Here is a 24,541-nt window from a genome sequence, read left to right as displayed (position 1 = left end):
TTTATCCCTATTTGTTGCTTCTGCTGTCCATGTATTTTACATCCATGTGTTCTTCTTATGTATAACTGTTTGTCCTTTTATGCCTGTACAGCATTTTGGTCCAGTGGTACTGTTTTTAAAAAGTGCTCTAGAACTGAAGTTGACTTGACTTGACCAAGTGGACAATTTTATGAACAAAGAGTGCATAAGGTTGTGCAGGCTTATGATCATATTCAACCAGCCCGCATGTCCCCTAATATTGTGGCTGTCAAAATGTTAATTTAAGTATTTATTTTATTTTATCCCAATTAAATTAATGAATGCAATGAATCTGATTACTCTTTTGGATACCCAGTTACGTTACTACACTCAAAACACAAGAGCAGAGTGCTTGGGGTGTGTCTGTGATGTGCCTACAACTTTTTTCCAGAGTGCAGTAAGTTGAAAGGTGCAATTAAATTAGTGTGTCAACTGCCATTCCTGCTTAAAAATTCATGCTTTTCCAGCACATCTCACAGATGGTCAATCTGATGTGAGTTGTGGGGACTTTTAAGGACTGACAAAGATGCTGACTTGGTCTTATACATTATCCAAGTGAAATTGGTAATTAGTGCAAATGATCAGCAACATCTAGATGAACACACAACCCATGGATTCCCAGCAGAACCCTGTTCAGAGCATGACAAGCTTGCCTTCTTGTAATCTCACAAGGCCACTTTCATTAAATGAGCAGGTTTGTTGCTCACATGCCAGTCATAGAAGCTTTTGAGGCTGGAAAGAGGGTCACTCCCTTGTCAACAGCTACACAGTTCCAACAGCAAGCTGTGAGCCAAAGTGTGCCCTGGCATCTTTCCTTCATGATCAGCATTCGCTTCCCCAACCCCTCCCCAATAAAAGCTTAGGCACCCAAAATACTTAAACATTAACAGCCAAACCAGAATCCATTTATACTTTATTGTAAATAAAAGGCAGAAGCTAAACAACATATAAAGGTGTTCCCAGTAGATGTCTGGTTTTACTGAACCTGCTAGTTTTGCTGTCATTGCTGATGGGGTCCCGATGAGCCAGAGAAACAGCTGAAAAAGATGGCTGAACTGAGGGCACTCCCATGGGAGCTCACTCAGCTCCTTTTTCAGGAAAGCTTTTGTTGCCCATTCTCTGTTACTGTGCCAACATGGTTCTGAAGTCAGCTTCCACATTTTTTTCAGCTGTTTGGACTATTCCAAAATATTTAAATCCTTCATAGGCTTGGGTAGCTATTGCACATTAGACAGTGATGTCATTACTATCATATATCGTAAAAAGCTTGATACTACATGCATATTACATATTAAAATCACAATAAAAGAGCATTAAAACAACCACTTCCCATAACCACTTAGTCCTACTATCCTGGGACACTGGGCTTAGTGTGGGGACTCACCAAGGGTGGGACGCCAGTCAACCTCAGGCCACACACACACACACACACACACACACACGGTCTCACTCTGACACTTACTGACAATTCAGAGTCACCATGTGTGCATTCCTTTGCAAGTGCCCTCCCATGACTGTGTGGCCAGTCACTGCTCAAACACAATCTTGAGGTTTGGTGATTACATGGTGGTGAAGGGTTCATCTTAAACCACAATAAGATGGCCTACATGGAGGAGGTAGAGAGCCTCATATCATGGTGTCAGGAAAACTACCTCCAGCTGAACATAAGCAAGACAAAGTGCTGGTGGTGGATGTCAGCAAGTGATGGCAACGGGGCTACAAGCCCTTCAACATCTGTAGGATTCCAGTGGAGAGGGTGACCAGTTTCAAGGTGTCTCTAGGCATGAGTTTGTATCCTCATGCTATAAGGATGCTGAACCAGGACCTCACACCACGACCATCTGAATGTTTGCAATCTGCTACTGCTACACTGGTAATTGCGCATTCAATACACAATGCACTTTAATAGTATCAATAACCACTACGCAGTGATGTCTGTGTCTTATGCTCTCCATGTACATAAATATTTGCTTGCATTTTAGTGCGCTTACCTTTTTACAAGTCTCATTCCTCGTTTATTACATTTTATTTTCCCCTTTATTCTATTTTATTTATTTTTATTGCCTTATTTCTTTAACTATGCACAGCTAAACAGAGCGGTTCAGGGTGCACGTTGTACTTCTAGAACTATGCATTTGACAAAAAAAAAAAATCAGAAATCTTGAATACGAGATATGACTTAACATTTTTAAATCATAAAAATAAATATGCAAAAAAAAAATATATATATTCTGCCTCTTTGTAGCCTACAAACACCACAATCATAGATTAAGTAAATTAAGTAAATGCACTTGATTACAGTAAATGAATGTGAAAATACTGATATTATATGCATCAAATTTAAATTATTTTCGAGCATTTTGAATAGTGGACACTGGATAAATAATTTAAATATACATTTTTTGAATAGTTTCAGAAAATATTGTGGAAAGGTCATATTCCCATCATCCCTACCATAAATTATGACCATGGATAGTTTCATGCCCATGGAGCGTGAGATTACCCGTGGAGACTTTTGTCTCGAATATTTCAGTGAGGAATCAAAACAAACTCTGTGCTGTATTGGTGCGGCTTTCTATAACAATACTGTTGATTGGCCCAGAGGAGCAATATTTAATTAAGGTCAGAGTGGTTTCCAGATAAAATCAAGAATTTAAATGATTATTATTTTGAACCACTAAACGATGGCTTCTGTTTGCATTAGCTAAGAGGGCTGCTGGATAATGCTGCGGTTAATAATTATACACATAATAGTATTGTGTATAAATGAAAGGGGGAGAGTCAACATTTCCCTGTATTCTTTCAGATGTAGTCGTGCACCAAAATCCCAGCAGTTTTTGAGTAATTTGGGAGATTTGTTCACAGCTGAAATTTCAAAAGATCAATATCTGAGGTCAAGTTTGAATCCAGACACCAGACTATGCTTCTTTCTGTCTCTACACAAGCACACACACACACATACACTTGCACGTTCCCAAATCATTATATTGATGTGCACCCTCCTGTGAAAATCACATTCTGAGCAAAGATGCAGTCTCTTTGTACGTTTTTTTTTCTTATTTCTTCAAAGCAATGAACAAGTGCCTGAAAGCATAGCAACAATGCCAAGTCCTGTCAATTGTTTGTGTGATGGGGATGTTTACTTGATGCCTTGTTGATTTTGTTAGATCGTATTTCTGCTGACTTATGTTTGTCTGCTGTATGTTTTGCATATGCTGAGAAGGTCGCACAGAGAGTAAAACCCATTTAGTGCAGTGATTTGTCACGTTATAACCTGCTGTTTAAACACTCACACGCACACACACTTCCACCTTGCTTCGGGGTTATAATGTACATTCAGAGTTTTAGACTGGGTGAGAGAGTCTGAAGGCCACAGCAGTGCTACTGTAAACTGCTAAAAAGAACTCCTGCATTCAGCAAAAAGTGCAGAAAACAGCAGACTGCTCACCGGTTTTGGGGTCAACAGAGAAGTACGGCTGTCCTTGCAAAATGCTGTACACAATCCGGGCACTGTTTCCATAGGTTGGGTCATCCGCATCTGTGGCAGTAATCTGAAAGACGGACGTTCCTGTAGACAGAAGGGAAATTTAAGTAACCCGCTCGCCTCTCACAGTGCAGGCAAACACACACAAATGCACATGCATGGCTGAATGTGAATGAACCCAGACAATGGCAAAAAACAAATGAATGAAATAAAACAGCGGATATTCAGTCTGTCTTCATTTCCTGACCATTTATTATGGTCTTTTTCAGAGGGGGGTACAACTATCTCCTTTTGTCAGCGTCTGTAGTGGCCTTGTGCACAAAAGCCCAAAGAAACACACCCCAGCACTAACATGCAGAAAAGGATGAGGGCAAAATTTCTCTCATACATCATAATTCCCCAGCCTGCCTCAGCCGAATCCTACGCCAATAAAGCCACTAACTGAACGTGGGCGTCTACAGCAGAAGCTTCCCTGGGTAAAAGTACAGGTAAACATCATCAGGCTTAATAAGGAAGCTTGGGTTCCACTTAGCCAAATGCCAGTGTTCTAATAGGCCTCTAATAGATGTTTCTAAAAATGTCAGATTGAATGGAGCCCTTAATGCATGTGACCTTAAAATCAGCAAAAAGATGTTATTTATTAATTTGCATTATTGATCTTGAGCACAGAAAACCATCCATTTGTTTGGTTGCATTTGCACTGCAATTAACAAGCCTCTGAACTGCATATGGACCACATAATGAACAAATTAACATTTCCTTTTTTTTATGAATCTAAAAAGACAATGTGGGAATAAATATGTCTTTTTCCTTTGAATCTGTTCGCAGAGAGAGTTAACCATCAGGAAGAATGATAATTTCAAAGCTCCTTGACCTGTGCCCAGTGAATCGATTTGCCAAGAAAGGAGGAAAAGGGGAGACAATTAGCACTTTCCTGACACTCCATTTACAGTACAAGCTTCTGAGCTTCAGTGTCGATACAGACCGTAGGGGCTTTTGGGTGTGGGGAGTTGGGTTCTATGTTAATAAAACCCATCAGAACAGCCTGAATACATCTGCCATTGAATGGGTGATCTAATTTGGCAAAAATTTGTTTGATAATGCAAAAATGACCTATCCCACAATTAACAGAAGCTATTTAAATTACATAAAAAACAAACAAACAAATACAATCTAAATCTTGTCAAACAACCATATACAACAGAAAAAAGTTCACAGACAAACTTTACAATCATCTTTGATGTCACGAGATTTTTTCCGCATGACTGGGATGTGGAAACCAGGCGACACAACTCCTATAAATATGCAAGATGCTGTCATTCCCTGCTCAGTCATTGCTTGCTGTACCTGGCCATTCATTCACCAACCTCTTTGTGCCTCTATGCATTGGGGTTATTGTTTTTTTGTTGATGTTTTTGTGATGTTCATGAAAACTGCATTGTGCTAATAGCTGGGATTAGATAGCCCTGACCTGTTTGCCCTCACAATAAAACATTTTACCTCAAGAAACGATCTAGCATCACATCTTAGTCCTACATGAGAGAAAGAAGAATTAGCACTTCATCTAGGGCTGACAATGCTTACATGAGCAATAATGAATAAAGCCCATATATTCTAATTAACAGTATTAAATTGAATTCTAACCATGTTTATCTTAAAGATATATCCGGTGAATGATTAATTTATCGTAGTGGCAGACACAGAGGACGGGAGATGTGTTAATGAGTTGGTGGGGGGTATAGGACAACCTCCACAGAGTAGCTGAGTCCAAGAAAGATTAAAAGATTGACATCTGTTCTACAAGAAGACCATTTAAGCCACTGTGAGAGCTCCCTGCCTGGCCAGAATGCAGCCTGTTAACCACCTGACACCTGACTAATCCTAGAGGCCCTAGTCTCTCACCAATGTCAGCCATCTCAGGCACGGAGGCTTTGAAGGGACCATCTGGAAACTTGGGGGCATTGTCATTGACATCCTGGACCTTGATGATGAATTCAGACTCGGGCTCCACTGCTCGGTTGGTGAGGTGGTCGATGGCCTGAGCATGCAGCACATAGTGGCTTTTCTTCTCCCTGTCCAGGCTCTTGGTGGCGTGGATGTCTCCTGTGACCTCATTGATGATGAATATGGTGCCAGCACCCTCCCCCGAGAGGAGGTAATGCACAGACCCATCACCTTTGTCCGAATTGGAGTGGAGCTGGCAATGAAAAAGAGAGAGATAGGTTGTGAGGAAGCAGGTGTTACCAAGTGTTTGTCATTTCCTGTTAAAGGTAACTGGTTCTTGGCAAAGAAGCCAGAATGACTGTAGTTTCTTGTACGTTTTGCCCCAAATTTCATTTTGTAAAAATTGAGTCTTTTGAGTTGAGTTTAATGCTTCTTACAGTCTAACTGGTTTGCTTTTTGAAAGTGTAACAAAAAAAAGGGAGAATGTCACTTGAGGGGACCAAAAAGTACTAACACTCTTTGAAAGTTTGATGCAATTAATAACAAGAAATGGTCCCGGCTCTGTTAAAAGGCCAGGGTATGACTGATGAAATTTTGTCCAAAGTCGCGAACCAGAGCTAATTTTAAAAGCTATATATGTCAAGTCAAATTAGCAATTCTCAAATGAAATCACCCCACCAAAACCACCCCTGCTGTGACATTCTGAGAATAATTCCTTTGACACTAAACCTAAACAAAATTACACTGAAGTTGAATTATGAGTGTAATAATGCTGCCTTGTGATATTTATTAAGGCAACAAATATTGACTAGGCTCATCTGCACAGAATATTTTGTTGTTGTGCATAAATACAAGCACTTTGAGTGGTATCTTTTCAGCCTGTATTGTATCTTGTTTGAAATACTCTTGTCTGTACATGTACATGGTTTCAGTGCACAAGGACTAACAAGCAAAGTCCAACTTTTCACAGACTGTAATCCAAATCAGTATAGTAGTATAGTATCATGAAAAAAATGTCATTTAAAAAATATAAATCTCAGTTATGGCATTGGCTCTTATTGGTGTGTGGTATTTAGTGTTGTGAGTTTGAGTGTTATGGCCTGGGTTAGTCACTGCTCTGAGGCAAATGTCCCAAAATGGATGGTACATGAATGATAGTTATGCAAGTGTGAGGAGTACAACTCTCCAAAGGCTGTTAACCATATGTCAGTGACTGCATGCATCAGTTTCGATAAGAACGATAAGAACCGTTGGTGCATGAGAATGTCTGAAGCATTTACAGTGCAGCATGTCATGTCACTTGATGTACAATCTGCAAAAAAAGCAATTATTGAAATTAATTGTAATTATAATGAATGATTAGGATTATTTTCCCATAATAAAAAAGTTTGGAAAGAAATGCAAGCCCATTGGAAAGCACAGAAAGCCTCCTCCTGGCCACAGAATTGCAGGTCATTTATCTTAACATGGATGCTTGCACTTAATTTGATAATAATCATGTCTTTTTTTAACACACAAATCCTGTGAGAGAACATGGTCCAGAAAGCAAGTGGCAGCTGCTGGCAGTAAACATCCCTGGGTGAAATAAACACATTATTTGGCGTGTTTGGTTGTATTGAAGCGATTCCCCTTTCCTCCCCCACTGTGGGCTTCCATTTCTTGGCTGCCGCTATAATCCCTGAGCAGAGAGCAATTAGTCGGGACAGTGTTCACCTTCCAAACATTTTCCCCATGGCGAGAAAGGACACTCACCTCTACAGCAGCGCATATGGCAGACTAGAACATGCTTGGTTCTTTGCACACGCATCCTCCATCCGCCAATTAGGAACACCATCCATCAAAATACCTCTTCTCCCTTAAAGCTATTGTATTCTTTCCGTGTGACCTTAATGTCCCCATAAACTTCCCTGACAGCCCCATCTAGAAAGTGTGGCCGATGTTGTGATTGCATCCAAATAACATATGGCTAACACAACTTCAGTTCTCGATTAGGGCTTCAACATCTATGCTACTGGCGTTTCGTTTATTCTGATCTGACCTCCTGGTGCCAACTGTCTAATTAACTCACGTGGGGCACTGGTGGCCTAGCGGTTAAGGAAGCGGCCCCGTAATCAGAAGGCTTGCCACTGAGCAAAGAACTGTCCCCACACGCTGCTCCCCAGGCACCATGCCATTGTCCACAGCCCCACAGTCCCCTCAATATCAAGCATCTTTTTTTATGATTTAATTTATAATTGCAGACCATTCTTATCAGGTCATAGATTTTTATTATTTTGTATAATAATTTTAACACAAATGAATGCATAATGAAATCAGATACAGTAGCATTGAAAGTGTATTCAAATTAAAATATTTGTTCATACACATCATACAGTAGTAAGATAGTTATGTTCCACTTTCCTCCCACAGTCCTAAAACAAAGTCTAAAAAACTGTAAATACACAAAGTTTATTGTTTTCAACTGGTACTCTTTCTAAGACTTATACATACATTCTCTCACTATCTGACAACTAATTCCTCAAGTGTTACCATTTGGCAGACGCCCTTATCCAGAGTGACTTACAACGTGATTCCATGTTACGATCAATTAAGTAATCAATTCTGGTTCACTAGGACCCCAACTATGAATACAATCTTTTTATTTATTCTGTTTTAGTTTCTATGCATAAGTAAGACAATAAGAAGGTTACAAGTTAATCTAAATATTCTCTAAGGAGGAAGGTCTTGAGTTGCCATTTGCAAGTGCTTAGTGACTGAGCTGTTCTGACCTTGAGGGGTACTGGAGGCTCGGAGTATACGAGGTGCAGAGCGAGGTGTAATAAGGGCTGTGAGGTAGGATGGTGCTACTCCATGTTTGGCTTTGTAGGCTAGCATCAGTATTTTGAATCTGATGCGTGCAGCTACTGGGAGCCAGTGGAGGGAGGGTAGCAGAGGGGTGGTGTGGGAGAATTTGGGAAGGTTGAAGATCAGTCATGCTGCTGCTTTCTGTATTAGTTGTAGAGGTTGGATGGTAGACCAGCCAAATTGAAAATAATGCTTCAGAAGCTGTGTTAGAAAATTTTGTTGGATGGGGTAGCATATGAGGGCAAATCCTATTTCTCAGAGCACAGTTCCACAATCACAAACTCTTACAGGGAATAAGAGGAAACAGAACAGAAAGACACATGAATACATGTGCTCCAAGTGTAGAGGTGGACATTCACATATACACCAGTTGAAACATGGTGACAAACTTAATACTCATTACTCAGGACTGAAAAAAACTAATGTACAGGTGGCATAATGGCATGTCTTATGCCATGTCTTATCTCTTAAGCAGGTCTTTTGGAAAATATATTATATTTGTCTAATATGACAAAATCCTCACATCTGTGTTTTAATCATAATCAATATTTAAGCCTGTGCATGGCCTGATTTAGCTGCTTCCTATTTACGTAGGTCTCAAACAATGTAGTGTAGTATGATTTATATACTCCTCTTTGTAAAATAATCGCTCAAATGACTAAATCTAAATAAATACATATAAACTAAACACAAACTTATCATATGTGGTCAATCAAGCCTAAAAGGAAACATTATGCAATAAAAGCATCAAAAACTTTGTGTGACATGTGTGCTCCACATTTTTAATGTTGTGATCTTTACAACACCCAATATAAATCAAAGAAAGATCTGCATGACAATGAAACTTCCTCTAGATAGTCCACTCTACAAGAAGTCGCCAACCAGAGTAGTCATGAAATCTGTAAGCAATAACCTCTCAGCAGAGTGTGTCGACTTAAAGGATTGTCCACTTCATGTCAGCTGAAATTAAACTGGCACCTAACAATTTTTATTAGTCAATGGTAGAAACAGGGGTTAAATCATTTAGAATAACTCACTGAAGCATACTCACTACACATTACCCTTTAGTGCTAAGCAGGGCCGTGGCTGCCAGAGTCCATCCCGGGACTCAGGGTACAAAGTTGGTGCACACACACACACACACACACACACACACACAAACACACAATTTAGAGTCACCAGTTCACCTAGCGTTCATGCCTTTGGATAGCAGGAAAGAGCATACAAAGTATACTACTGGTGAGCATATTTAATAATCATGACAAAAGAAAAGGTAAAAGTGTAAAAGTTCCACCTTTTTCTGCAAGGTCATGGATCATTTCTGCCAGAGTATGGGTCTGAACCTAATGAATGCTAATGAATGCCAATAAATCCCAATGAAGGTTTTCTACCCCATCAACTAAAACAGAACAGCTGCACTGGTCTTTTCTATAGGAACATTTCCAGAGCGTCCAGAGCTACTCACTCCAAATGTCAAAGTCACATGAAATTTCACAAATAAATATAGTGATGTCTTGTACAAATATCTACACAGTGTATTGGTTTTCCTTTACCTGCAACAGAATATAAAACAAAACCCCAATTTTCAGGTATTTTTGGAATTCCTGGACTTCTGGGTGTCACAGATTGTATGCCAATTCTGTTTCAGCAATGAGTAGAGTAAAGTGTATAGTGTACAATATTCTGAACAGTGATAATATTTCAGCAAAATAATAATGCAGTGCACACACTACTGAATTTCGACAGTATAAATGCATGGAATGAAAAACTGAAAAAAATTGCTAGGGAGAGAAAAAAGAAACATAGCAAATAATGTAACTATTGTGACTCCTGGTAAAACAAATTGCTTTGTTTTTTAAGTGAAAAAAATGTAAATTTTATAAATATTTATTTGATTGTTTTCATATTATAATTTTTTTCTTTTCTTTTGTCTTTTTAACATTCAGATTATACCATTTTCATGAAGAGCTTCATGCTCATACACACTCAAATACATTTATTTTGCTCTGGTATGTTTTCTACCCACAGTGAAATTGTGCTTTGCAAATTGAAAATAGGGTCCTATTTCAGTTAAGGGCAGAGTCGCTTAATTTTTTGAGCTTTTAGCTTCCGACTTTTTTATTCTATTGTTCTATGATTCAATTTTGATTTAAATGTCAGGCATGAATAGTATACTAAGAATGATCCATAAAGATCCATTAATTCAACGCAAAATTTTTTTTTTTTGCACTACTGACCAGAGAACTCACAATTTCCTAGACAAAATATTTGTCTGTGTGTCACGACTACAGACTTACGGGGGAAGGAAGCGCAGAGGTTTGACATGTTGGGAAGGGGTTTTATTATAACAAACAATAAACACAAAGAAACAATGGCGCGATGGCCGAAAACAATTTAACTTAAATCAAGAACATAAACTAACCCGTAGGCCTGTGCCGATTGCCAGAACTCAAATTACAAACATACACGCTGTTGCCCAATGAAGTTCACGAAAATGCCGGAGATCTGGAAGGGGCGGAAATATCTGGCATTTATACGCCGTCAGGATTGACGGCAGCTGTGCTCAACACCGGTGGCCAATCCTGACACCGTGAAATAAAAAAAATGTATATATGTTTTTTTTTCAGATATGTAAATGGACTTGGTAAGTAAGACTTAAGTCTGCAATTAGATCAAATCAGGGACAGATTTGCAAAAATCTCTGTATTTAATCAGCCAATGGCAAATTAACTGTTGTATTCACCAATGTTTTCATGCTTTTGAAGAGGGTTAGGATACAAATTTTTGATCCTAACCCTGTATAATGGAACACGTTGGAAGACGTAATCCTTTCATCCTCTGTCACATGGTCTGAAAATGTGGTTTGACAGCATTTTACCACATCTCAACAAAATCCATAGGAACCTTAATCAAGGGAAAAAAAACCTAGTCATCCAATTACATTCCAATACATTTACTTTCAATTACAACTCAGCAAATGGATTGCAAATTCAAGATGTTTAAGCCAGAATAAAAATGGCATGGGTTATATCCAGTCAATCATATGGAAGTATGACTGCACACAAACCCCTAAATGATGTCAAGGACAGTCTGTGTCAAATGATCAACTAGCATTCCTACTGCATTTAGGCTTGTTCAGCACTCATCATATAGATAATTCTTCTTTACAATCCAACAGTGCATGATGAGCAAATCTAGGCCTCTCTCAGACAAAACAAACCCATGAACTCATTCCTGCTATACGACCAAACATTTCAACAGACATGAAAAGTGCTCTGTGCAAACAGACTGTGATCATTACAGGTACTCCCAAGATGTGGACCGTGACCCCTGCTGGCACAAATGGTCTCTGGACAATCTGGATCTATCAGACATCCTGGTGTGAAAGTTCATGGCAGTGCTATCAGTCATGGCTGTGCAGGACATGAATTTGCTCAAAGGGAATTCAAAAGCTGGATAATAGGTGTGATGCTCACCCACGGCACTGCGTTATCATTGCGATGAGCAGATAAGGGGCTGACAAAACCTGGGGATCCTGCAATATTGTGCGGACACACACATCCAAATGCACCAAAAAAAAAACGCAAAAACAATCTAGACCTTTACCTTTTCCTAGGCTCTGGGGAAAAATATGCTGGCTAAGCACTTCTGTGTACTGTATCAACTCCGGTGCTCCAAAAATACTACAATGAATGAAAGGTGCTTTTTCTTAGCGGCAGCAGCTTGTGCAGAATACCCTGTCACGTTAGGCACAGTAGCTGCTTCAGCAGCAACACGTTTGCAGTTGCACACTGTTTTTCACAGGTTTGCCGCATGGCCAGATGCTCCGTCGCGTTAACAGGCAACCTCAACCATGCCCACAGTATGGGCACAATTATGCAACATCCCCATAGCCATGCAGCCCAGAGAGGGCTGCCAGAGAATGCAAGATGAGCAATTAGAGCATAAATATTCAATGGAGCTAACTAGAACATTGACTGCACACCTGATCTGAGAAGAAAAGGAGCGTTTGATGGGCAGGTAGCCTCAACAGATTTAAGACAGATGGCATGGTTGTATGGAGGTTGATAAACTTGCTCATAACACAAGAAGCAAGGTGCTGATTAAATAAGGAGTCAAACTGCTGGTGTTGCTGATGGAAAGGTCAATTTTGCCTGTAGTGTGAGCACCTTGGAACAGTAAAAGGAAGTGGGCAGAAGAAGCAGCAGGTCCAGTAATTTGTCATTAGCATGAAGGGGAGGGAGGTGAAAAGGTTCAAATCAATCCCTGATTCAGGACGGCAGACATTTAATCATCCCCTCTGTCACTCGGAGACGATGGTGTGGCACTTAGTCCGCCATCAGGCAAAAAATAAGCTAAATCCATGATGCAGCATTGGCGCATCATCAGACGTGGAAGACGGATTTACATTCTGTGATCAAAATGACATATAAATGAAGTATTTGAGATATAAATGAAGTATTTGCTTTGCAAATGAGGATGGAAATTGCACAAATCTGTGACTAGGGACCCAACTGCGGTGTTATATAAGATGCTCATATGGATCAGAGGACTGGGCTTACATATTTCCATGGCCAGCATTAAAAAATGGTCAACAAAGATTGCAATTTAGTCAGATTTGGAGCTGAAAAACATAACCTTTCTGACTCCAATATTTGTCTGGCTGTGAAAATGCATCAAACAAGTATGTGATAGAGGACAAATCATTAAAAACGGCACACAAATAGAAACTAAACTCAAATGAAGTCAATGAATTATTAAATTAACTGAGCAGCTAGTAAAACACACATTGATTACCGGTACACATGTAAATGATGATATGAAGAAATGTCTTTGTCTTCCATGAGAGGATTTTTGTTGTTTTATTAAAGGACAAACAATTGTTTTCTAGTATCAAAAATTACATCTTTAACACGAGTACAGTATTAATCAAATATCTGAGGTAATATAAAAGAGAGATTCCCCCCAAAAAAATCAACCCCAGTAGACGCCAATCCCCTTTAAACATTTTGCATTCAAAATATAAAATGTAATGTGATCTATAATGTTTATTAACTTTCTTTTATAATGTTTTATTGTTCTATTATCATTTGTCTGTAACAGAACTCATGCATAATTAACTCCTTTTAAGTGAAAAGACATTTTCCATAACTCCTATTCATAGTTGTTGCTGCCGGAGCTCATCCTAGGACACTGGGCAAAGTTTACAGAGGGTAGGGTGTTACCCCACTGCAGGGTGCACACACCCACACACCATTCACTCACACACTCACACCTACTGACAAGTCCGAGTAACAGTTTCACTTTGTGTACATGCCTTTGGACAGTGGGAGGAAACCAGAGAACCCAGTGGAAACCTGTTCCAACACAGGGAGAGAATGCTAACTACACACACAATAGGTTTGATCCAGAATACGAGAATAGTTTGAGCCACGCCGCTAATTGAACATCAAATATTCTGACACGGATCATTATTGGCACAAAACATTAAAGAAGAACACTTTCCATTATTTGAAATAGCAGCATTTAAGAACTTAAGTTTCAGTTTATTTGTGACTACATCAAGTACGTTAAACTTGAAACATGTTCACAAATGTTTTGTTTTTTTTACTATATTGCATCTAATGTTTGGCATGAACCTTTCTACAGTAAAAATATTTTCCATAATTAAGTGGAGTAAAATAAAAAAAATACTGTACAAAAAAAAAAAAAAAAGGTCACAAATTACATTTACCTTGTTGTCCACTCCTGGTGCAAAACATTTCTTTTTCTTAAGTGATTGGTCAACCTCACAGTTTAGTGGAGCACATCTACAAAGAGGTCAGCTCCCCTTCTGATCTTCGCTGGCTGCTGAAGGGGGGTCGGGGGGTGGTGAGTAAAAAAAGCGGCAGACTAAAATCCAGAGCAGAATGCAATGAGCTCCAGCCTCTTTCTGTCACACTGCCGCAAGCAGGCTTCATTGCAATATTCATCTCGCTCAAGTAACAGCATGTCCAAGAGCAAGGTCACACCACAACACAGATTTAAGTGTTACCCATGTGGGACAGAGAGGCCTACTTAGGGTTTTGCCTTTCCCAACCGCACTCATTCTTGTAACATATTTTAAAATTAATGCTCTTTTCATGGTTTTGCTCTCCCTTTGTGCAAAATGGTCTTATAGAAATCCCAAAATCCAGTTTATAATCTTAAAACTGGTTATATTAATCCATAAATTAATCTGAACTTTGTACATTTCTAACATGGCCATTCCAGGACTGTAGAATAAGATCTACTCATGCTCAGCTGGATTCGAAAGCGGTTGGTGGGGTTGCAAACCTTTTTTACCCAATAATGTTCGATGTATGTCAGTTAGTGTCACATCTGTCAAATCATATTTAGTCCACAAAACAGAGTGCAGCGATCCAGAAGTATCAGTCTGGCCAACTGGTGTCATGGCCTCATGACTTTCAGCACCTTCAGTTTTTCTCCCTATACTAACTGCAAGTAAAGTAAATGCAGGATACTGCTGGTTAAAAGTTGACTAGCCGTCAAACTGTAAAATGTGTTTTTTTTTAAGGTCTCAATACACAATAATTGGCTAGTCAAGAATTAAAGAATTGTATAAAGCGTTCAAACCCTTGAGAAATTAGTTAGGTTTGAGTTTACTGATTCTTGGTGATCTTTGCAGTGTGAGAAGGAGCAATGCCTTGTGGAAATTTTCTGTATTATGCTCTTGGATTCCAAAGCATTAATAGATTTTTCCAAGTGGACGAGCTCTTCAGTACCACCAGCTAAAAAGGCTCCCACACCTCCTTGCTAAATGGAACTAAAAATTAATGCATGGGCCTATTTTTAAAACAGATCTTGTATAGACCATCACCATGCAGATCTAGTTGTGATTCATCCCTAAGCACAACTCATAATAAGAAAACTTTGATTCAGAGTGACTCAGTGGCTCCATCTGTCCTGGATGGCTTTTTAACACACCTTTCAGGGAAAAAAAGTGGATAACATTTGAGTTATCGTTCTTGCTTTTTATGTAATTTGTCCTGTCTGTCTGAGTTGTACATTAAAATTATTACATTAAGCAGCACTTCTTTAAAGAAGTTAGTTTAAACTTTTTAAAAAGTAATAATATTACTTTATCTATTACTCAGATGTAGCAGATGTAATTAATTACTATATATTTAAATTGCATAACCACACACGCACTGTAGCCATATATATAAAGGGGACAGTCAGAATTTTTATATTTCCTGTTTTGCCATTTTGAATTGGGTCCCACGGAGTGTTAATGAGCACACTTTCAGAATAGTACATTTTAAGACCAAATGCATACATCTCTACAGACATGTCATACTAGCTCAAAAGTGCAAGAGGACCTTTTTGTTGACAAAAAAGGAAACATTAGTTCAGTAGTATATGCTTCATTGCACTGAGAAAAAAAATCTAAATCAAAGATCAGCACATTTCCAAAAAGTCAGACCACATTCTCACAGGATGAGTCTCCATACTTCTATATTTTGAGTAAGACCCTTAATAACTTACAAGTAGGGCTGGACCATTATATGATCTCGATCGATGACCACAATAAAATTCTGCTTGATCTTGGTGATTTGGGCATTTTTCACACTTAACTTCTTTTGTGTGTATTTATATTATTTTTAAATGGAGACAAGAGGCTGGAATACAGAAGCTGGCCAAAATAATCAGGTCAAATTATGTCGAGTTCTAATTTGCATTTAGTAAAACTGCATGTGGTTCACTGCATAAAGCAAGCAAAGACCAAAATGGCTGAAATGAAGAGTCCGGGAAGGCAGCTAAAATCATGACTTGCAGTTATGTGAAGTCATTGTTGACTGAAAAGGTTCTAAAATTAAGTTCTTTGGAAAGCAATGGCCAAAGCAATGTGGATGTGGAGCAAATGATAGATGTATTAGAAATGCACCTTCAAAGACAGACAATACAACAAAAAATTTTAATCACTTACAAAAAATACCACCCAAGTGACCACACAGAAAGCATGCAGTGAAAGTGAAGTGATTGTCACACACGGTGCACACAGTGAAATTTGTCCTCTGCATTTAACCCATCACCCTGAGTGAGCAGTGGGCAGCCATGACAGGCGCCCGGGGAGCAGTGTGTGGGGACGGTGCTTTGCTCAGTGGCACCTCAGTGGCACCTTGGCAGATCGGGATTCGAACCGGCAACCTTCTGATTAGGGGCCGCTTCCTTAACCGCTAGGCCACTGCAAATACCAGCTCAGCCTCCACAGCCTGCCTAAAATCAATCATCTTTTGCGGCCATTAAGCAAAAAACATGATGCTTCTGAACACTTCTGAGAATGTTGGGCTTTGATAATTTATTAATATATACAACCAAACAACTGTTTATTATCTTAAATGTATTTGGTTTCAGTCTGGCAATATCAGACAAATTGTGTTAAATATCAGTTGAAAAATCTTGTACAGTATATTGAGATCCATTTTTGTTGCTATATCACCCTGCCATACATGCAAATGGGCTGGAATCAAATTCCAAATATTACAGATCCTGCTGAAGTGTACTAGGGGGTAGAATAAGGGGGATACAATAAAATAAATAAATGAAATGGTAACTGCCATTAATGCCATTATTAGCAGTCACATTAATCTCTCTCGCTCATGGGTTCCTTCTGGCCTATATGAGGGATCTTAATCACGCATGAATTAGAGTCATGCAAATCACGGGTCATTTTCTTATGAAGTCAAATAAATTCCTTCAAAAACCCAAGCTGTTTACTCTTCATGAGAAAAAAAAGAACAGGTGGTCAACCTCTCATTTTAATCACAGCAGAAATAAATAAGGCATAGCAATATTAAAAAAATATTATTGTACTCGTCCATTGGAAAACAGGTAATTCAACTAATTAGCAGCAACAATTTAAAAGCAGCCTTGTGCATGTTCAGCCTATCAGTGTCCTGATGATAAATGACCTGTAACCAATATACCAGTTTGGCTTTAATTGAAAGCTTAGCAACTCATTAGTGGGAACCATTTTCCATTTACAGCGCTAACTGTTTTATTCACATTTAGTTTTTCATGCACACACGTGCTCACACACACTTCAGATTACAAAAGCAGCTTTTACCTTCCCTACATGCTGAGGCTCTGGTCCAATGTGTTCCTCCAATACATAGAACTGGTTCCAGATCCAGCCTCGTTTGGGCCGATTATGCTGGTCTTTCTCCTGCTCTGGGTTTCCTGTCTGGTTCTGACTTTGGCTTTGGTTTAGGTTCCGTAAGGTTTTAATGGGGGACGTCTGTGACAGGGTCCCACAGCTCCTCTGGGCCACATATAGACAAATCAACAATGGGCAAAGGCGGGCAGTGGCACAGGTGGAGACTCTCATGGTAAAGAAAGGGTGTGGCGACTCCCACCGCAACCCCCAGGTACGCTGTGCACCCGGAGGCTGCTGCCGCTGATAGATAGCACAAAGCTCAGTACAGGCTGGTCCAAAGGCTCCTTCTGATGTCCATCGTGTTTAATCCACTCATGGGGGACGTGCACTCCATGTGCATCATGCACAGATGATGAAAGGCACTGGATAAATTAGCCAAGAGAGAATGCGTAGGTGGCTCACCAAAGAAAAGATGACATATCCACAGTGGATCTGTGCAGCGAGAGAAAAGAAGACATGATTAGGGTAAAACTGGTACAAAACAATGGACTACTTAAGTCCGGGTTCAGGCTGGAACATCAACACACTCTCCCAGCAGCTCCAAATTCAGCCAGATTTGACAAAATTGCGAAGTGGTAAGAGAGTGTCATTCTATAGTAACAGATAACAGACTTGGGGTAGATCTGGGCCACACCTATAACAGCATCAGGGTAAAGATGAATTAGCAAAGCCAGGATTTGGTCCGAGAGCACAAGTCCGTGGGCTTTTTAATCACCGATCTGCCTCAGACACTTTGAAAGTCTGTGCTATTCCCGCTGACATTTTTCAGCTGAGGTCTGGAACACAGAACAGGCTCAGAACAAGAGCGGCTGTAGAACAAGAGCAGATTTGTGCTGAAACCACACTTTGATTTGGACCCAGTCCATATGCGCGAGGCCTTTGTGCTTTCATGCAGATATGGCCCCGAAAATGTTATGCTACCTGGGCATACAATTGCAAAATGGGAAATTTGTTATGCTCAACTGTCATCTGTTACAGATTTTATTACTACGGGACTTTGTGAACTGCGGTCGTTTTCATTAATCCCCTGCAAATTCTCCCTCTCGACGATATCCGAGGCAACTGATAACATCTGAGTGTCTTCCCCACGTTTACAGCGTCAGACAAGAAGTTCTTAAAAAAAAAAAGTAACCCGAAAGCACCGTTTACAGTGGCAAACACAAGAAAACTGGATGCCAGCGCGCTTTTAATCCCACGGGAAGCGGTAATGGATCTGTTTTGCCGTGCAGTGTTTTGTGTTTTTACCTGAAGGGTTTTGATCTGCGATGCGAGTTGCACTTTTTTTTATTTTTTCCCTTCATGCAGGTTCCGCAAATAAATAAATACACACCTGTCATGACAGATACGCTTCACTGGAAAGTAACAATGAACAATTTCTCTGCGGTGAGTATTTCACGTTGGGCCGAATGCAAACTTGGCAGTGGGTTTTAATGGAGCTCTAATTTACAGTCTTCTCACAAACTACAGAAGATGTCATCATATCAAGGCTCGTGAATACATGTTGTGGGGTCACGTCTCATGCTTTATGCCCATATTGGAATCTGATGTTGATTTAACTTGTGGTTTTTAATGGTGCTTGAGAGGAAAATACTGCAACATTTGATGTTGGGACTGATTGGCTGTAAGACATTCCTCTGCTTGCAAAAAGCATTTTCAAATTTTATTGTCAAGTGCATAAACACTTGAGCTTGTAGATATTTTTCTCTGTGTAATTTTGCAGAAACTGTAGAAGTCATTTTTCTCGCTGCATCTTACAACAAGAATTGTTGTTCACAGCAGCCCGAAGGGATGACTGTTTTTATCCAACTCTTCCATCTGATGTCACTGAGTATAACGCTGGCGAGAGGAAGGCGACAGCACACATAGCGATACATTCAATTTGTACTCCACCAGTGGTCAGCTGAATGTGAGCGTGAGCTTTCCATGAATCTTAACTGTGTCTTTGAACTGGTTCAGAATTACATACACTATGTGTCAACTTATGCTGACACTCCAATATATCTTGGATTCAGATATATTGAACCATGGGTTGGCAATCTAAGGCCCGTTTTTTCACCTCACTTGGTGCTGTCCTCAAAGATTCTGCAGGCATATTACTCATTTCCTCACCATCCACTTGTGTTTTGCACTGGTAGGGGTGTTTTTTCATAATTATTTCGGACACATTGCTGTTTTTAAGATGGGAAATTACACATTTCACCCTCAAAATCCATGTCTAATCTGATTTCTCAGGTCAAAATGGCATTGTTACATCAACCAACCATTAAAAGGTAGGGATGTTAGAGCTATCTAACATCCCTGCCTGTTAATGGTTCAATGATGAGTCACTCTGATTGGCTTGTTAGTTCTCACAGTAAAAAAACGAGAGTTAGGACAAAGCTTTTCTGTCTTGGACTGGCGCAAAGTCTATTTTTCACTCACTCTCCCTCATTCTGCAGACAAAACACAATTTTGGATTGTCCAGCTCAGAGAGTATCAATGAGACAAAAGAGCTGTCTGGAGGGTTATGGCTGCATTGTCCTGGTGCTAGATAAGGCTTATGGGGGCTGCTATCCAAAATCACATGAAGAACATCCTCTGGATTTGGAGAAATAAATATATACAAATTGATAGAAACAAAAGTATCTTTGAGTGGAGAAACTAACCTACCTATAATAACACAGAAACATTCCTTGTAAGGACTTATTTTTAAGCCCAGAATACACATTGGTAATTTGTAAACAAAGTCTACAGTAATGATTGACAGCTGTCAGATGCAACCTACTTCTGCATTCTGCTTCTGTCAACTTGTCAAATGCCTAGTGTTGCACGGCATCCCATCTCATCTCTTTCTTCTCAATAATCCCATTGTCTACATTCATAACAGCAGTTCTACACAGTGGGTGTCAGGCAATCAAGGACCATGGCTGCTACAAAGCCAAACATCCATATCATCAGCGCTTAATGAAAAACGTGCCAGTGGGCGAACAAGCCAAGGTAACATTGGCCAACGTGCCCTGTCCGCCAAGTCTTATTTACCTCCTGTCTAAAGCACTCAGCTAACTAATACACATGGCTGGCAGAAACAAAACACTGGCATGGATTGTTAACCTGTAAACCTGAACCTTCAGCACCAATTTATTTTACATCTCCCTGAATTCTAGGTATTAACGCAGAGTTCACTGAACAATTCATGAAGGAAAAGCTGATGACACAAATAACATATTGCAAATCATGTAAATGCTTGCTACCAGAAGTCATTTTTGTTTTGATTTAAAAATGCATAAAGGAATTATATAAAATGAATAACTGGATAATGCATGGGTATGTTGAGGCCAGTTCTGAAAAGAAAAAAAAATCAACAGAAACTGTAGGGCATTTGGTGGTGACATGGAAAAAAAAAAAAACACATTTTACTGCCTGGACGAAGCTTGATTGCACACAGCAAACCAATGGTTTTTTAGAAATTCCAGGCAACACCCTCACACTGCCCTCTGTCCACCCCTGGTCAGCTATTACAGCAAAAAAGAAAACCAAAAAAGATCAATCTCATGATGCTGAAATTGTTCTGCTGCTGGACTCATTAATGAATTTAATCATTTAATTTGAAGACAGACAGTGTCAGAATACCCAAACTTAAACTTACACGGCAGAATAAAACACATCTCTAACTCTTTCTATGAACACACAGTGACCATGATATTAATGGAACACAAATAAAAACAGTAATTCTTGCCTGCTACAAGCTTAAATGGCCACAAAAAAGGTTGCATGAACCATAAAATGCTGTCTAAACATTATAGTGGTCAGAGTACATAAGCATTCATCCAGGAGCTTTAAACCTTGCAGTTAAAAAAGGTGTGGTTGAGGAGACACATGAAATATGATGGTGCATTTCTTCCCCTTAAAAGCTACTTCAAAGAAGAGAAATTGTTTAAAATTATGCAGCTTTAAGACATCTGGATGCAGTTTTTAGAAGCATCATGGTGGAAGGATGCTTATTAGTCTTTTTTTTTTTTGCACTGCAGCGCTTTGGGGCAAGCGAAACCTGCTTTTCGTTTCAAACAATTGTTGTTCCTAGAAAAAAACATGCCCCCGGGACGTGATGGTGATTCTTTAAAATCATTGATTTCCTGTCCTTCACCGACCATTAAAGTGATGGGACACCTGTCCACATCATTACCGCTTTATTAGTGTCAATAGGGTATTTGACCCTTGTGCTTATTTCTCCACTGTTGAATGAATGCATCGGTCAGCAGGTCACATCAAATGGTAATAATAAAATGGGTGCAACTGTAAAGAAAAAAATACGAACAATAAAGCTTTTGGACGAGAACAAAAAAAAATAATATTAGCATTTCAGCCAAATAGTGAGCTAAAATTTATTCCAGAAAAGCAGACCAGGTCTGTATGTCGGCTTTCCACATTCAGCACCCAAGAGCATATTGCACAGCAAAAATCATGTATAAAACTTTAATAAAGATATCTTTGACACTCAAGCGAGCAGGCCTGGCTGCCAGCAAAATAAATTCATTTGGCTTGATGTCTGAAACAAGCCGGGGATGTCTCAAGTGTTCTGGAGAACTAGATGTTTGAAAGTGTAAACATCAGACTTTCTCACTCGCTAGCTCCCACTCAAGCAGTCCAAGATGTTGTTTACTGTTCTGAGCTCAAATCACTTCTAAATTACAAATGTTTGCCACCAAACTGGATGATAACTGGTTAACAAGAGGTTGACTGGAGCCACACGGCCACAAGATAAGGGGCAGTGGTGGACTTGCGGGTAAGGAAATGGCCCCGTAATCGGGTGGTTGCCAGTTCGAATCCCGAATTGCCAAGGTGTCCCCACGCACGGCTGCCCATTGCTCAACTAAGGATGATGGGTCTAATGCGGAGGACACGTGTCCACGAAAGAGCCTCTAATTACTTTTTAAACGAGCAAAGGGTACAGACAGGTCCACTCCCCTGTCGCACGTCTGGAACGTAAGTTATTCACCTTTACGTTAATAGTCGTTGAGTGAGGACAATTTTCCCAACCTGAGCATCTCCTGTTGATCCTGCCAGGTTGGCAGTGGAACAGAGCGGTAGGTGCTGAAAGCAGGTGTTAATTGGTACGTCCTTGTTCTACATTTCAAGAGCAAAGCTACCGACTAATGTATGCAGGTCCTCCCGAGGTCCTCAAAACAAATTTGCAATACTGATTAATATCCACTGTGGCTAATTACAATGCTAATTGGAATAGAGAGGTGTGTGCACAGTGGCCCAAAAGATGGTCGGCGAGAGGGTAGGCCTTTTTAAAACGGCCGTCTGCGAGCGATCGGCTTTTATCCTAAGACCTTTTCACCGATCGCAGTCTCCTGCCACGTAAAGGGCGCACTCCAAGTTATTCAACAATTTTTCATTAGCTATTTAAATTGAATTCGGCCACTGGTGACATGTAGGCATTAACTCCGGCAGCCAAAAAGGCTTTCAGCTAACTGAATGGTCTTATTGTAATGAGGATACACTTATGGCCAGGACTGTAATTTTTATGAAAAGAGGCATTTTTTTCTCTCCTTTGTTTCGTACAGATGTAGCATTAAGCAGATGAGTTTGGAAATTGGCATAATTTTGGTTTGGGGAACAGAACGTCATAATGAATGTCCCTTTTTTTGCACGGATTTAACATTTGTTTGGTTATACTACTGAGATGTACCCAACCGGAGGTCTATTTGTCTATTGTACCCTGACAAGAGAAAGCCTCAGCTCTTAAATAGGTGTGATTTTAAAGGCTGATTGGACATTAAAGGATTAGCAGTGTTCTGGTCTCCGGGGAGGGCCTGAGAGGTGTCTGTTACCATGCCGTGCGGGCAGCACGTGAGAGTCCACAGCCAAAGGTGCGCTGACCGACAATACATCTATCACCCCACCAAACCCCCCCCACCATGCGCATCAAAGAAGCCCTGGGGAGGCCGTCAGTACAAGCTCTCTGAGAAGGGGTTTTAAAGAGCTGCTTAGCATGCGCCCCATCATTTCCCCTCCCTCGCCTTAAAAGATCAATAGATAGAGCCGTTCCAAGTAAGAGGCGAAAGACCCCCCCCCCCCCCCCCTCCTCTACACACACACACACACACACACGCACACACACACCCCTCCCCATCACTACACCATTTCAGCACATTTCTCTGCTTACATGATGGGACCACTGCAGCTGACTGGAGATGGGGATGTGGGGGGCTTTATTTCTGTAGCATATGTTCCTTGTCAAAGCGTATCACATTTTCATGGTCTTCAGCACAATACAGACATACAAGGGGAAAACATGACCCAAAGCCACGTCTGAATTAAAAGCCAACTCTGTGCCTTCGGGCATTTTCTTTTCTCACTCTGAGAGCACGTCCCACTCTGAGGAATTACAGCCTGCGAGTAACGGACGCCGGAGTGAAGTGCTGTAGCGTTTAAAAAAAAAAGGGGGAGCCGCACTTTTGATGCCTTCGGAATCCCACCCAAATGTCTTGTTTCCTGGTGCACATGCCTTCGCACGAGCACTAACTCACCAGCACTCTTTCCCAGGATAAAAAAAAAAAAAAAAAGAATACCAGCTGCAGCAGCTGCACGCACTTGACCAGATGTGCAGGAGTGCAGAGCTAGATGGAGAGATAGAGAAGGTGGAAGGGGCGAGCCCTTACCTCACACGCCAGTCCCGGTAGGGTGACCCGCCGCAGGAAACGAGAGGAGCGAGGATCCGAGCCGACTCCCTCATTTTCACAGCCGCTCTGCTCCCAATCCACCTCCGAGCAGAGCTGTCCGCTGCCTCCCCAAACCGCCAGCCTACCGCAGCTCAGGAGGGGCTCTCTGATTGGTCGGTTAAGCACACAGTTATACCAACACATTCACATACACTCTCTCTCTCTCTCTCTGTCTCTTCAGTCTCGCTCCATTTTCTCTTTCCTTCTCTCTCTTTTTGTACATGCATGCCACACACTTTTTGCAGTCCCATCACACACACAACCGAGATTTTCTTACTCTGCCTTCAAATGTTCATCCTTCCTAATATTTTCAATCCTGCACTTTCCTCTTCATCTCCCTCTCTT

The 24,541-nt window shown here is 40.4% G+C and overlaps 1 protein-coding gene across 2 annotated transcripts in view; it reads right to left on the bottom strand.

Annotated features, from left to right (window-relative positions):
• Nucleotides 1-24,330, bottom strand: part of LOC114788448 (cadherin-18-like) — a 49,516-nt gene extending 25,186 nt beyond the window's left edge. For both annotated transcript variants that reach the window (XM_028977031.1, XM_028977032.1), the window contains exons 1-4: nucleotides 24,137-24,330; nucleotides 17,400-17,921; nucleotides 5,405-5,699; nucleotides 3,467-3,586 (exon numbers count right to left, since the gene is read on the bottom strand). In XM_028977031.1, coding sequence (XP_028832864.1) covers nucleotides 3,467-3,586; nucleotides 5,405-5,699; nucleotides 17,400-17,660 — 676 coding nt within the window. In that variant the 5' untranslated portion in view covers nucleotides 17,661-17,921; nucleotides 24,137-24,330. The remainder of the gene's footprint in view (nucleotides 1-3,466; nucleotides 3,587-5,404; nucleotides 5,700-17,399; nucleotides 17,922-24,136) is intronic.
• Between the last annotated feature and the right edge of the window lie 211 nt (nucleotides 24,331-24,541).

The sequence above is a fragment of the Denticeps clupeoides genome, chromosome 4 (assembly GCF_900700375.1).
Source record: "Denticeps clupeoides chromosome 4, fDenClu1.1, whole genome shotgun sequence".
Lineage (NCBI taxonomy): Eukaryota > Metazoa > Chordata > Actinopteri > Clupeiformes > Denticipitidae > Denticeps > Denticeps clupeoides.
Note: the sequence above shows the minus strand (reverse complement) of the source record. Positions and strands in the feature narration are given on the sequence as shown.